At 37.5% G+C, this 14,493-nt stretch overlaps 1 protein-coding gene across 2 annotated transcripts in view; it reads right to left on the bottom strand.

Moving 5' to 3' along the window:
• Window positions 1-14,493, bottom strand: part of TMEM50B (transmembrane protein 50B) — a 63,058-nt gene that overhangs the window by 11,551 nt on the left and 37,014 nt on the right. For both annotated transcript variants that reach the window (XM_037832277.1, XM_037832287.1), the window contains exons 2-4: window positions 12,838-12,977; window positions 11,247-11,359; window positions 23-90 (exon numbers count right to left, since the gene is read on the bottom strand). In XM_037832277.1, the coding sequence (XP_037688205.1) occupies window positions 23-90; window positions 11,247-11,359; window positions 12,838-12,936 (280 nt within the window). In that variant the 5' untranslated portion in view covers window positions 12,937-12,977. The remainder of the gene's footprint in view (window positions 1-22; window positions 91-11,246; window positions 11,360-12,837; window positions 12,978-14,493) is intronic.

The raw sequence follows: 14,493 nt of genomic DNA, 5'->3' as shown, positions 1-14,493 counted from the left end.
TAGGAGCTCAAGGTGCTTTTACCTGTTCTTCCTAAACAGCCGCTTTCATAGCTGTCACCTCGCACCTGAGCATTCGACACAGCATTTATCCTACAACAAAACAAAATCATCCGATGAATTTTCACATTGTTAAAATATTCAGATATTTATATATCGCTTAGAAGGGAAAACAGATTATTTCCTAACTAAAATCAATTATCTGAATAACTTAAAAATCTTTTAACTTAACAACTTAAAGTTCAGTGGATAGAAATGTTACATTACCCTATTTTTCCTAAGGTACACCCAGAAAACACACATTTATTTTAACAGATAACTATTACACCTGTCTCCAGAGATTATAAAAAAGGCGCCAATTTTCTGATTTGTCTATTTTACATTTATATATGAATTAATCAGTGTTAGTTAACCCATGTTAAGGCTCTCATTATAATCAAGAGGTAAACAGTTTCCCTTTGTTTTAAAAGTCAAGTGATTTTCTCTTATTCATTTCTCAAACTCAGAAAACTCTGTCTCCATATAATAAATAGGCCTAAATCACTGCCCTCCGCCCTACGTGGGATCTGACACCCAGGGGAGAAAATCTCCCTGGCAACATGGAATATGACTCCCTAGGAGGAACCTAGACCTGGCATCATGGGATGGAGAACATCTTCTTGACCAAAAGGGGGATATGAAAGGAAATGAAACGAGCTTCAGTGGCAGAGAGATTCCAAAAGGAGCCAAGAAGTCACTCTGGTGGGAACTCTGATGCACAATACAGACAACCCTTTTTAGGTTCTAATCAACTGGAACAGCTAGCAGTAAATACCTAAAACTATCAAACTGCAACCCAGAACCCATGAATCTTGAAGATGACTGTATAAAAATGTAGCTTATGAGGGGTGGCAATATGATTGGGAAAGTCATATAGACCACACTCCCCTTTGTCCAGTGTGTGGATGGATGAGTAGAAAAATAAGGGGAAAAAAAAAAAAGGGCACCCAGTGTTCTTTTTTACTTTAATTGTTCTTTTCCACTTTAATTTTCATTCTTCTTATTTTTATGTGTGTGGTAATGAAAATGTTCAAAAATTAATTCTGGTTGATGAACATACAACTATATAATGGTACTGTGAACAACTGAATGTACGCTTTGTATGACTGCATGGTATGTGAATGTATCTCAATAAAAATGAATTAAAAAAAAAAATAAGACTACTTTATTCAGCTTCTCTTTCCATTTCTGCTAAAGCAAGGTTCATTGATTAGTGGGAAAAATTGCCTTTTCTTAGTAGCCTGAATGGACATAAGCAATTACATTTTCCATACTGTAAACTTTAAAACTCTTACAAGTATACGGAAATTACATCTTAATATTTAATATATCTTTAAAAATTGTTAAAAGACAACCATGGAAAGTTTCAAAAGCCTTTTCTGTTTAAGTGAGGTAAATGATAATCCTGAAAATGATTTAATAAAAAAGAAAAGCCCTAGATCACTCTCATTTGTGAATACTGAAGCCAATTCTCCCCTCCCTTCCCCCTGAATAGTAGCAGAGCGAGTCAAAAGTACATTTAAAAAAAAAAACTCCTAGTAAAAGTTGAGTATATTAAATTTCACAAATATGATTCACTATTAGAAAATCCAGAAATGCAACATATTTCATTAATTCTATGTTGTGATTAATTTTAAGATTCACCAATTTTTATACTGCCAAGAAAGAAAAAAAAATTTGCCAATTAAAATTGTAAGATACCACTGACTGCAAGATGCATCCTGATATTCAGAGATATCCAAATCTGAAAAAGTGGGTGACATGATCAACATGGTAACATAAGACATCCCCTGAAAAAACTTTCCCAGTGATTCAGTGAATAAAAGGACAAGCCCCTCTTGCCTACAACTCTGGAGAACAGGGACTAGAAAAGGATTCCACAAATGCTGAATAGAAGAAAAAGAAAATTATCAGGTAGGGGACTTCCATCACGACCACTGGTCCATTTCCCTCCCCCTCAGTCCCACGCAGTTCAGGAGTTGCTCAGAGGCAGCGGCGGATCCACCCCATAGGGGACAGACTACACAGCTACGCACAGCAGTTAGTTGGAGCCTGACACATATCCAGGCACAGGAACCCAGGTCTGTGGAGACCTAGGACAAAGCACAAGTCACTGAGGAACACTACATACAAAAGGGCCCCAAGGGTAAAAAAACAGAGACCACGGTGAAATGGTGCCTGGTAGGTGCTGTGCTCATTCAGTGCAGTTTCTGTTGGCTGGACCATCTACCCACAAAACAGACTTTTCTGGAGTGACCTAGCTTTCTGGATTGACCCCATCTGGCTCACCGGGGCAGGATGCCCTAACAGGGAAGAAACCACAGGCAGAAAAGCCTCACAGAGAAAAAAAAGGGGAAGTTTTTTTTTTTTTTAACTGAACTGCTGTAAGACCCTAGGGTCCCAGAAATGAGGAGTCAGGAAAACGGGGAATTGCATGAGGGAGAGAATTTAAACAAATCATAGGAGCTGGGGAGAAAAATTCCACACAGAAACAAACAGAACTGATCAAGATTCCCAGAGAAGGAAGAGAGGAAGGGAAGCTTCCTCCTGGAGGTGAAACAATTACACAAAAAGTGCAATCCCCAAAATTGTACCACATATCCAGGGAAAGAATCAGATGAAGAGCTGAGAAAATCTGATCAGTTAAACACAGGCTATTCTAAAGGTCTAGAATAAGTTGGAACAAGTGTCAAAGAAATTCCTTAACCCAAAGCCAATCAACAATAAAACCTAGACAAGAGGGAGAGAAACTAACCTGCAGAGTTAACTCCTCAAGCTAATCAGACATCAGCAAAAAATTAAAAACCATACTATGAAACAGGAAGATATGGCTCAATCAAGGGAACAAATTAAAACTTCAGAAGAGACACAGAATTTGGAACAACTAATCAAAGAATTCAACCAAATCTAAATAAATTCAAGGATATGAAGGAAAACATGGCTAAAGAGATAAAGGACATAAAGAAGACAATGTATGAGCATAAAGAAGAATTTGAAAGCATAAAAAAAAAAAATAACAGAAATTATGGGAATGAAAGGCACAATAGTAGAGATTAAAAACATACCAGAGGCATACAACAGCAAATCTGAACAGGCAGAAGAAAGAAATCAATGAACTAGGAGACAGATCATCGAAATCATATAGTCAGAAGCACAGAACAGATAAGAGAAAAAATAGAAAAAATTGAGCAATGTCTCAGGGATTTCAGTGACACCACAAAGCACCCAATCATACATGTCATACGTGTCCCAGAAGGAGAAGGGAAGAGGGGCAGAAAGAATATCTGAGGAAATGGTAAAAAATTTCCCAATTCTTACGAAAGACATAAATATACATCTCCAAGAAGCGCAACATACTACAACAAAATAAATCCTAATGGACCTACTCCAAGATACATACTTATCAGAATGTCAAATGCTAAAGATAAAGACAGAATTCTGGGAACAGCAAGAGAAAAGTGATTCATCACTTATAAGGAATCCTCAATAAGACTAAGTACAGAATTTTCATCAGAAACCATGGAGGCAAGAAGGCGTGGTACGACATTTTTAAAGTACTGAAAGAAAAACTGCCAACCCAAAATTCTTAATCTGGTAAAACTGTCTGTCAAAAATAAGGGAGAGTTTAAAATATTCACAGATAAACAGAAATTGGGAGAGTTTGTCAACAAAAGACCTGTCCAATAAGAATTACTAAAGGGAATTCTGCAGGTTGAAAGGAAAAGACAGGAGGAGTGGCTTGGAGGAGTGTAAGGAAATGAAGATTATCAGTAAGGATAATTAAAAGGGTAAATGTAAAACCCAATAGTACTGAATCCTCAATATAAAACTCTAGTCTTTAATTCCTATAAGAATCAGAAAACAATTGAACAAGAAAAAGGCATATTTCCTGATAATGGACATGCAAAATATAAAGTGGTAAAGTGGGACAAAAACAACATAAAGAAGAAAAGAAGGATATGGGAACAGAGAACATGTAAGCTATTGAAGCTACATTGGTATCTTTTCAAATTAGTAAGTTACAGAAGTAGGTTGTGTAATATAAACCCCAGGATAACCACAAAGAAAGTATTTAAGATACATACAGAAACCCAGAAATGAGGAAGGGATCAGTTCAATACATCACAAAAGACCAAGTATACAGAAAAAAAGGTTGCAATAAAGGAAAAGAGGGATTAAAAAAATAAAAGATATGACATATAAAAACCAAAGGACAAATGACTGAAGTAACTACTGCCTTTACAGTAACAACACTGAATGTTAATGGATTAAACTCTCCAGTCAACAGACACAGAGTGGCAGAATGAATAAAAAAAGCATGATCCAACTATATGCTGTTTCCAAGAGACTCACCTTAGACTCAAAGACACAAATAGACTGAAAGTGAACAGATGGAAAAAGATATTCCATGCAAATAGTAACCAAAAAAGAACTGAGGTAGCTATACTAGTATCGGAACATATTAAATACAAAATGTTACAAGAGGCAAAGAAGGACACTATATATTAAAAAAAGAGACAATCCATCAAGAAGAAATAACAATCATTAACTATTTATACACCTTACCATGGTGCCCCAAAATACATGAGGCAAATACTGGCAAAACTGAAGGGAGAAACAGACACCTCTACAATAATAGTTGGAGACTTCAATACACCACTCTGATCAATAGATAGAACATCTAGACAGAAGATCAATAAGAAAACAGAGAACTTGAATAATATGATTAGTAACTAGACCTAACAGACATTTACAGAACACTGCACCCCAGAACAGCAGGATATACATTCTCCTCAAGTGCACATGGACCATTCTCCAGGAGAGACCACAGGTTGGGTCACAAAAAAAAAGTCAATAAATTGTAAAAGATTGAAATTGTTAAAAGCATTTACTCTGACCAACATGGAATGACTCTGGAAATCAATAACAAGCAGAGAACTGGAAAATTCACAAATATATGGAAGCTAAACAACACACTCTTAAACAATTGGTGGGTCAAAGAAGAAATTGCAAAAGAAATCAGTAAACATCTCGAGATGAATGAAAACGAGAACACAACATATCAAAACTTATGGGACACAGTGAAGGCAGTGGTGGGAGGTTAAATCTATAGCCCTAAACACTTACATTAAAGAAGAAAAAGCTAAAATTGAAGAACTAACTGCATACCTGGCTGAACTAGAAAAAGAACAGCAAACTAATGCCAAAACAGCAGAAGGAAAGAAATAAAGATTAGAACAAAAATAAATGAAATTGAGAATTTAAAACACAATAGAGAGAATTAACAAAACCAAAAGTAGGTTTTTAAAAAAAAATCAGTAAAATCATCAAACACTTAGCTGGACTGACAAAGAAAAACAAAAGAGAAGATGCAAATAAATAGTCAGAAATGTGAGGGGGGATATTACTACCAACTCCCAAAATAAAAAGGATATGAATATACAATGAACAAGTATATGCCAACAAATTAGACAACCTAGGTGAAAATGGAGAAATTCCTAGAAACATGCAAAAAACCTACACTGACTCTGGAATAAATTGAAGACCTCAACAGACCGATTACAAGTAAGATGGAATCAGTCATCAAAAACCTTCAACAAAGAAGAGCTCAGGACCAGAAGGATTCACAGGTGAATTCTACCAATCATTCCAAGAATGAATACCAACTCTGCTCAAACTCTTACAAAAACTTAGGAGGGAATTCTACCTAACTCATTCTATGAGGACAATATTACCCTAATACCAAAGCCAGGTAAAGATATCACAAAAAAAGAAAATTAGAGACCAATTTCTCTTATGAATATAGATGCAAAAATCCTCAAAAGAATACCTGCAGCTCAAATCCAACAGCATGTTAAAAGAATTATACACCATGATCAGGTGGGTTTTATCCCAGGTATGCAACGGAGATTCAACACATGAAAATCAACTGATGTAATACACCACATTAGCAAAACTAAGGAAAAAGAAAAACCACATGATTATCTCCTTTGACACAGAAAAGACAATTGTCAAAATCCAGCATCCTTTCTTGATAAAAATACTTAGAAAAATAGGAATGGAAGGAAATTTCCTCATACATGAAAAACCCAGGACTATAAAAGAGCCAGGACTATAAAACTCCTAGAAGAAAATATAGTGAAGCATCTTCAAGATCTTGTGTTAGGTAATGGTTTCTTGGACTTCATACCCAAAGCACAAGCAACAAAAAAAAAAATAGATAAATGGTACCTCCTCAAAATTAAAAACTTTTGTGCATCAAAGGACTTTGTCACAGAAGTGAAAAGACAATGTATTCAATGGGAGAAAATATTTGGAAACCACATCTCCAATAAGGGTTTAATATTCAAAATATATAAAGAAAACCTACAACTCAACAATAAGATAGACAACTCAATTTAAAAACGGGCAAACGACTTGAATAGACATTTCTCCAAAGAGGATATACAAATGGCTAAAAAGCACATGAAAAGATGCTCAACACCATTAGCTATTAGGAAAGTGCAAGGCAAAACCACAATGAGATACCATTTCACACCCACTAGAATGGCTGCTATTTAAAAAAACAGAAAACTACAAGTATTGGAGAGGATATAAATGGTGCAGACACCATGGAAGACAGTTTGGGAGGTCCTCAGGAAGCCAAATATAGAATTACCATATGACCCAGCAATCTCGCTACTAGGTATATACCCAGAAGAACTGAACGCAAGAACTCAAATAGAGGAGGAGGGGCAAGATGGTGGCATAGAGAGGAGTGGAAGCTAAGTAGTCCCCCTGGAACAACTACAAAAAACCAGAAACAACTAGTAAATAATCCAGAATAACTGCGGGGGGACAACCGAGACCATCCACTCATCATACACCAACCCGAATTGGGAGGAATGCCTGAGAACACAGCATAAAATCTGTAAGTAAAACCTACGGATCCAAGTCGGGAGACCCCCTCCCCCATAGTCCAAGCTGCAAAGCCTCATGGTGCCAGAGAGAAGCTCTCTCCCAGAAAGCGAATATAGCTCAGCTAAGCTCCAACTGGGGTTTTAAGTAGCGAGTGTGAACTGCTCACTACAGGTACGCATCCCCAAAAAAACAGACAGAGGCTTTGGGTGACGACTGACCTGGGAGAGCTGGAGGGTTGCCTTAGACTGGGTCTGAAGGGGACTATCTGTTTCTTTTTCAGCTCAGTGGAGAAAGCCCCAGTCATTTTCAGTTTCCAGGGCTGTGAAGCGGAGAAGGGTGGAGACAGCACAAGCAGAGAGAGAGACCACTGAAATGCTAATGACCTCCACCTGGGGGCTCTGTCTTCTCTAGGAGGAAAGGGGTGGGGCCCTTTCTATTCAGAATCAGACCCCAGAGCCTGGGGGAACACGGCCATACCTCCTCACACCAGTCAAGCATTATAGGCTAACAGGCATCACCTGCTGGGCAGAAAAGCACAGTGACCCAAGGCATCAAAGTGTGGAGCAATTTTCTAAGACACCCGCAGGGAAACCAGACACTGAATATTTCTTCCCTCTGGGACCTGAGCCTGTGTTGGTCTGGGAAAACCTGATTTGGATAACCAAGGAAACCATGCCTAGACAACAGAAAATTAAAACCTACACTAAGAAAAACAAAGTTATGGCCCAGTCAAAGGAACAAACGTACACTTCAACTGAGATACAGGAATTTAAACAACTAATGCTAAATCAATTCAAAAAGTTTAGAGAAGATATTGCAAAAGAGATAGAGGCTATAAAGGAAGCACTGGACATGTATACGGCAGAAATCAAAAGTTCAAAAAAACAACTAGTAGAATCTATGGAAATGAAAGGCACAACACAAGAGATGAAAGACACAATGGAAACATACAACAGCAGATCTCAAGAGGCAGAAGAAAACACTCAGGAACTGGAGAACAAAACACCTGAAAGCCTACATGCAAAGGAGCAGATGGAGAAAAGAATGAAAAAATATGAGCAACATCTCCGGAAACTCAAGGATGAAACAAAGTACAATAATGTACGTATCATTGGTGTCCCAGAAGGAGAAGAGAAGGGAAAGGGGGCAGAAGCAATAATAGAGGAAATAATCAATGAAAATTTCCCATCTCTTATGAAAGACATAAAATTACAGATCCAAGAAGCGCAGCGTACTCCAAACAGAAGAGATCTGAATAGGCCTACGCCAAGACACTTAATAATCAGATTATCAAATGTCAAAGACAAAGAGAGAATCCTGAAAGCAGCAAGAGCAAAGCGATCCATTACATACAAAGGAAGCTTAATAAGACTACGTGCGGATCTCTCAGCAGAAACCATGGAGGCAAGAAGGAAGTGGTGTGATATATTTAAGATACTGAAAGAGAAAAAACACCAACCAAGAATCCTGTATCCAGCAAAGCTGTCCTTCAAATATGAGGGAGAGCTCAAAATATTTTCTGACAAACAGACAATGAGAGACTTTGTGAACAAGACACCTGTCCTACAGGAAATACTAAAGGGAGCACTACAGGGTGATAGTAGACAGGAGTGCGTGGTTTGGAACACAATTTGGGGAGACGGTAGCACAACAATGTAAGTACACTGAACAAAGGTAACTATGAATACGGTTGAGAGAGGAAGGCAGGGAGCATGTGAGATACCACAAGAAAGGAGGAAAGATCAAAGACTGGGACTGTGTAACTTGGTGAAATCTAGAGTATTCAACAATTGTGATAAAATGTACAAATATGTTCTTTTACGAGGGAGAGCAAGCAAATGTCAACCTTGCAAGGTGTTAAAAATGGGGAGGCATTGGGGGAGGGATGCAATCAGCATAAACTAGAGACTATAACTAATAAAATCATTGTATTATCCTTCCTTTAATGTAACAAAGGTGATATACCAAGGTGAATGCAGATAAGAGGGGGGATAGGGGAGGCATGTTAGACACTTGACATTGGTGGTATTGTCTGATTCTTTATTTTACTTTGATTTAAGGTTATTTTTCCTTTTGCTGCTTCCTAGCTGTCTTTTTTTTTTCCTCTTTTTCCTCTCTACCTTCTTTGACTCTTCCTCCTGCCTTGTGGAAGAAATGTAGATGCTCTTATATAGATAATGGTGAAGGTGGTGAACACAAAAATGTATGACCATGCAGAAAACCATCGATTATTTACTTGGGATAGAATGTATGGTGAGTGAACAAAACCATATTAAAAAAAAATGGGTTGATGACAAAACCTCGAGGGCAATATACTGAGTGAAATAAGCCAGACACATTAGGACAATTATTGCAGGGTCTCACTGATAGGGACTAATTATAATATGTAAACTCATAGACATGAAATATAAGGTACCAAGATATAGGACGAGGCTTAAGAATGGGGAGTGGTTGCTTAGTATGAGCAGAATGTTCAATTAGGATGAACTTAAATGTTTGGAAATGAACAGGGGTGTTGGCAGCAAGATGTGAGAATAACTAACAGCGCCGAATGGTGTGTGAATGAGGTGGAAAGGGGAAGCTCAGAGTCATATATGTCACCAGAAGGAAAGTTGGAGGTCAAAAGATGGGAATGTATAAAACTGAATCCTATGGTGGGCAATGTCCATGATCAACTGTACAAATACTAGAAATCACTTCCATGAACCAGAACAAATGTATGACAATACAATTAGAAGTTAATAATAGAGGGGCATATAGGGAAGAACTACATACCTATTACAAACTATATACTACAGTTAGTAGTATTTCAACATTTTTCCATAAACAGTAACAAATGTACTGTATCAATACTACGAGTCAACAATTGAGGGGGGTTGGTTAGAGATAGGGGAGGATTAGAGTTTCCTTTTCTTTTTTTTTTTTCTTTTCCATCTTTCACTTTATTTCTTGTCTGGAGTAATGAAAATTTTCTAAAAATTGAACAAAAATTAAGTGTGATGGATGCACAGCTGTATGAGGGTACCCAGGGGCAAGTGATTGTACACTTTGGATCTTTGGATAATTGTATGGTATCTGAACAATCTCAATAAAAATGAAAAAAAAAAAAAAAAAGAACTCAAATAGATATTGGCACACTGATGTTCATAGTGGCATTATTCACAATTGTCAAAACTTGGAAGCAACTCAAAGTGTTCATCAACAAATGCATGCATGGATAAACAAAATGTGGTATGTACATGAAATGGAATATAATTCAGGTGTAAAAAGAATGAAGTCCTGATGATATGACAACATGCATGAACCCTGAGGACATTATGCTGAGTGAAATAAGCCAGACAGAAGAGGACAAATATTGTATGATCTCACTGATAACAAGCAAACTCATACTTGCAATCTAGAATATAGGTTCCTAGAGGACAGACTGGGGTTAAAGAATGGGGAGTTGATGCTAAATTTGTACACAATTTCTATTTAGGTTGATTGTAAAGGTTTGGAAATGGATGGTGGTAATGGTAATACATTATTGTGAGTGTGGTTAACAGCACTGAATTATACAGGATAATGTAGTTAAAAGGGGAAATGTTAGGTCATATATGTTATTAGAATAAAAATTAAAAGATAAAGCATTGGACTGTATAACACAGTGAACCCTATTGTAGATGATGGACTATAATTAATAATACACATATAAGAATGTTCTTTCATGAATTATAACAAATGTACAACACAATACAAGGTATTAATAATAGGGTGGTAAATGGTAAAAAATACAACTAATGTAAACTATGGATGAGAGTTAGTAGTATTGTTTTAATAATCTTTCATCAATTGTAACAAAACTACTTTTAAAAAAAATAGTACAATTACAAAAAAGTACTATTATCAATTGTAACAAATGTTCCACACCAATGCAAGGTATTGGTTGTGGAGTTTGTATACTAAATCTGTATTTTATGCATGGCTGGTCTATAAACCCAGAACTTCTCTATAAAAAAAATTTTTTTACTGTAAAAAAAAAAAATCTGAAAAAGTATATCTTGGAGCTGCTAAAATAAGGTAATTTACCTTATTGACAAATAAAAGGAGAAAAATCCTATAATGATCATTATAGATGCTAAAAAGATATGTGAATACATTCCACCTTCATTCTTGATAATAGGTCTTAAGAAAATGGGAGCATGTCAATATATTTATCATGTTAGTGAAGAATTCATCAAATTTAAAAGTTACCCAAAATAGCAATGAACCTTAAGGGAAAAATATTTTTAGAAAAATAATCTTGAATTGAGAATTACCTTCATACTTACATGAAGAAAGCCAATGTGGAAAACACACCACATGTGTGAAAGGCGTGGTTCAACTGTTCTGGCTTAGGATACACCACGGCTGCGTCAATCATTATCCACCAACCTGTAAAAAACTTGAAAAAAAAAAAAAAAGCCCCAGTCATAAAAATGCTAAAACTTATGCTTAATACAATACCTGCTCTTTAATGTGTGTTTTTTTTCTATAGACCATAGAAATGAAACCTAAAATATTTCTACTTTGAGTTTCGAATGTTGAATTTTTAAATCTCTTATTAAAAATGAAGAAAAATAATCTTGTTTATAAGATACTGAAGTCCTGCTGTCAATGCAAGATGAAAAATTTATTTAGGAATGAACTATTTGCTTCTTGCATCCACTATAATTATATACAGCAGAAGCTGTTTTAACTAACCTCCAATTACCTGATGTATTTCACTTTCTAGAGAACATTCTGACTAGGCCCACACTACATAAGCCAAGTATTCATGGCTAGTTGGTTTGCCAAGTACTTTTACTCCCACAAATGAGTTGTATGCTTACCAAGAGTGGTAGTCTCTAAAACTGTTTAACCCCGCTATAGTTTTTATTAATTATGTAATTTAATTAAATATGACTGACAACATGAGTCTATAAAATGTACTGCTTCTATGTAACTAAGCTTAAAAGACTTAAAGAAGACAAGTTGCTAAAGAATTCTGTAGTCAAATTAAGTGCAGATGAGATGACCATAAAGGGCAAGAAAACAAACATCTTCAGCATGTAGATCACTTCACAATTATCTTTGGTTCTTGCTCTGCTGTTTTTATTTTATTCTACTGGACTTGAGGTGTAGAACAATACACTGAAATAAAGATGAATTAGGAAAACATAATAGAAAGATAACGAAATTTGCTTTAAAATAATGCATTGGGGGCTAGGGTGGTTGATGGACTAATGAAGCATTATGGGTCATGACTGGATATTGTTTGAAGCTGGACGACAGGTACACGGGGGTGAAGGTGGAGGGGGATCTGGATATCATTCTCTCTTCTTGTTATGTGCTTAATATTTTCAATAATAAAAAGTTAAAAAAGAAAAAAAGGGGGGGAGAAAATTAAGCAATAGTTTCTCTCACAAATTTCATCTTCTTATCCCCCCACCCCCACCCCCAAAGCGCAGCTGGGGAAGGCAGGGGGCATCCCTTCCCAGAGCTGCCGCAGGGCCTCAGAGTTTTAATGCAGCTTAAGAAGGGACACTGCCTATACATCTTGAACTTCAAAGAGTCACAACAATAATTTTTGATTACATCAAGGTCTGAGCCTTTGAAGGTCTCAAAAGACTTGTGCATATTGCATCATTAAGTTAAAAATGTTACTGCCTGTAATCATTGTATCATCACTGAAAAAAAAATATTAACTTGAACAAATTAACAAAGTCAAATGCATCAAAGGCCTACCAAGTTCTGTTTAGTAACAGTGTCTAGAACTCTGGTTAACTATGTATATATTAACAAGAGTGAAATAAATAATCCTGGAAGGGTTAAAGGAATCAACATTAATTTTCAGGGCAAAGGATGAGGCATCAATCTCACCCACCAGGCTTTCTCACTTACCAATATCCCTGCTACTACAGAAGCCACTGCATTTCTTCTCTCGCTCCAGTCAATACATTCACATTCCGGCCAACGGAAATTATCTAGGAAGCCTGCCATTTTTACCCCTTAAGCATGGATTTTTCATTAAATGCTGTATGCTACAAACAAAAAGATAAAAAATAATCAACCTAAGGATATGATTTTAAGAAGTGAAATACTTTACTTACTCCTTTCTTAAACCTTTACACACAAATTTACTCTAAGACCTATTCTTCTAGAGTCAAAAAAAAATACACTATTTCAATGACTACCTACTGAAATATATGTAGGAGTAGGCTAGGACAAAAAGGGGAACTTAATACTTGTGAAAAGAGTATTATGGTTTTAAAATACAGCTGTAAATTCCTTCACTCTTCTCCCATTGAGAGGTGGACCTATGTCTCTCCTCTTGAATTGGGGCTAACAATGACTGATGATCAACAGAGTAGAAGTGATGTCACATAACTTCTGCTATGCGAGGAGGCGGGGCAAGATGGCAGACTAGTGACCTGTATGTTTTAGTTACTCCTCCAGGAAAGTAGGTAGAAAGCCAGGAACTGCGTGGACTGGACACCACAGAGCAATCTGACTTTGGGCATACTTCATACAACACTCATGAAAATGTGGAACTGCTGAGATCAGCGAAATCTGTAAGTTTCTGCGGCCAGGGGACCCACGCCCCTCCCTGCCAGGCTCAGTCCCGGGGGAGGAGGGGCTGTCAGCTCCGGGAAGGAGAAGGGAGAACTGCAGTGGCAGCCCTTATCAGAAACGCATTCTACTGATCCAAACTCCAACCATAGATAGACTGAGACCAGACACCAGAGAATCTGAGAGCAGCCAGCCCAGCAGAGAGGAGACAGGCATAGAAAAAAAACAACACAAAAACTCCAAAATAAAAGCGGAGGATTTTTGGAGTTCTGGTGAACATAGAAAGGGGAAGGGCCCTGAGGCGCATATGCAAATCCCGAAGAAAAGCTGATCTCTCTGCCCTGTGGACCTTTCCTTAATGGCCCTGGTTACATTGTCTCTTAGCATTTCAACAACCCATTAGATCTCTGAGGATGGCCCGTTTTTTTTTTTTTTTTTTTTTTAATCCTTTTTTCTTTTTCTAAAACAATTACTCTAAGAAGCCCAATACAGAAAGCTTCAAAGACTTGCTATTTGGGCAGGTCAAGTCAAGAGCAGAACTAGGAGAGCTCTGAGACAAAACGCAATAATCCAGTGGCTGAGAAAATTCACTAAACACCACAACTTCCCAAGAAAAGGGGGGTGTCCACTCACAGCCATCATCCTGGTGGACAGGAAACACTCCTGCCATCGCCAGCCCCATAGCCCAGAACTGCCCCAGACAACCCAGTGTGACGGAAGTGCTTCAAATAACAGGCACACACCACAAAACTGGGCGTGGACATTAGCCTTCCCTGCAACCTCAGCTGATTGTCCCAGAGTTGGGAAGGTAGAGCAGTGTGAATTAACAAAGCCTCATTCAGCCATCATTTCAGCAGACTGGGAGCCTCCCTACACAGCCCAGCAGCCCAGAACTGCCCTGGGGGGACGGCACTCACCTGTGACATAGCACAGTCATCCCTCAACAGAGGACCCGGGGTGCACGGCCTGGAAGAGGGGCCCACTTGC

The sequence above is a fragment of the Choloepus didactylus genome, chromosome 1 (genome assembly GCF_015220235.1).
Source record: "Choloepus didactylus isolate mChoDid1 chromosome 1, mChoDid1.pri, whole genome shotgun sequence".
Lineage (NCBI taxonomy): Eukaryota > Metazoa > Chordata > Mammalia > Pilosa > Megalonychidae > Choloepus > Choloepus didactylus.
The sequence above is the reverse complement of the archived record's forward strand: the minus strand, read 5'-3'. Positions and strand labels throughout refer to the sequence as shown.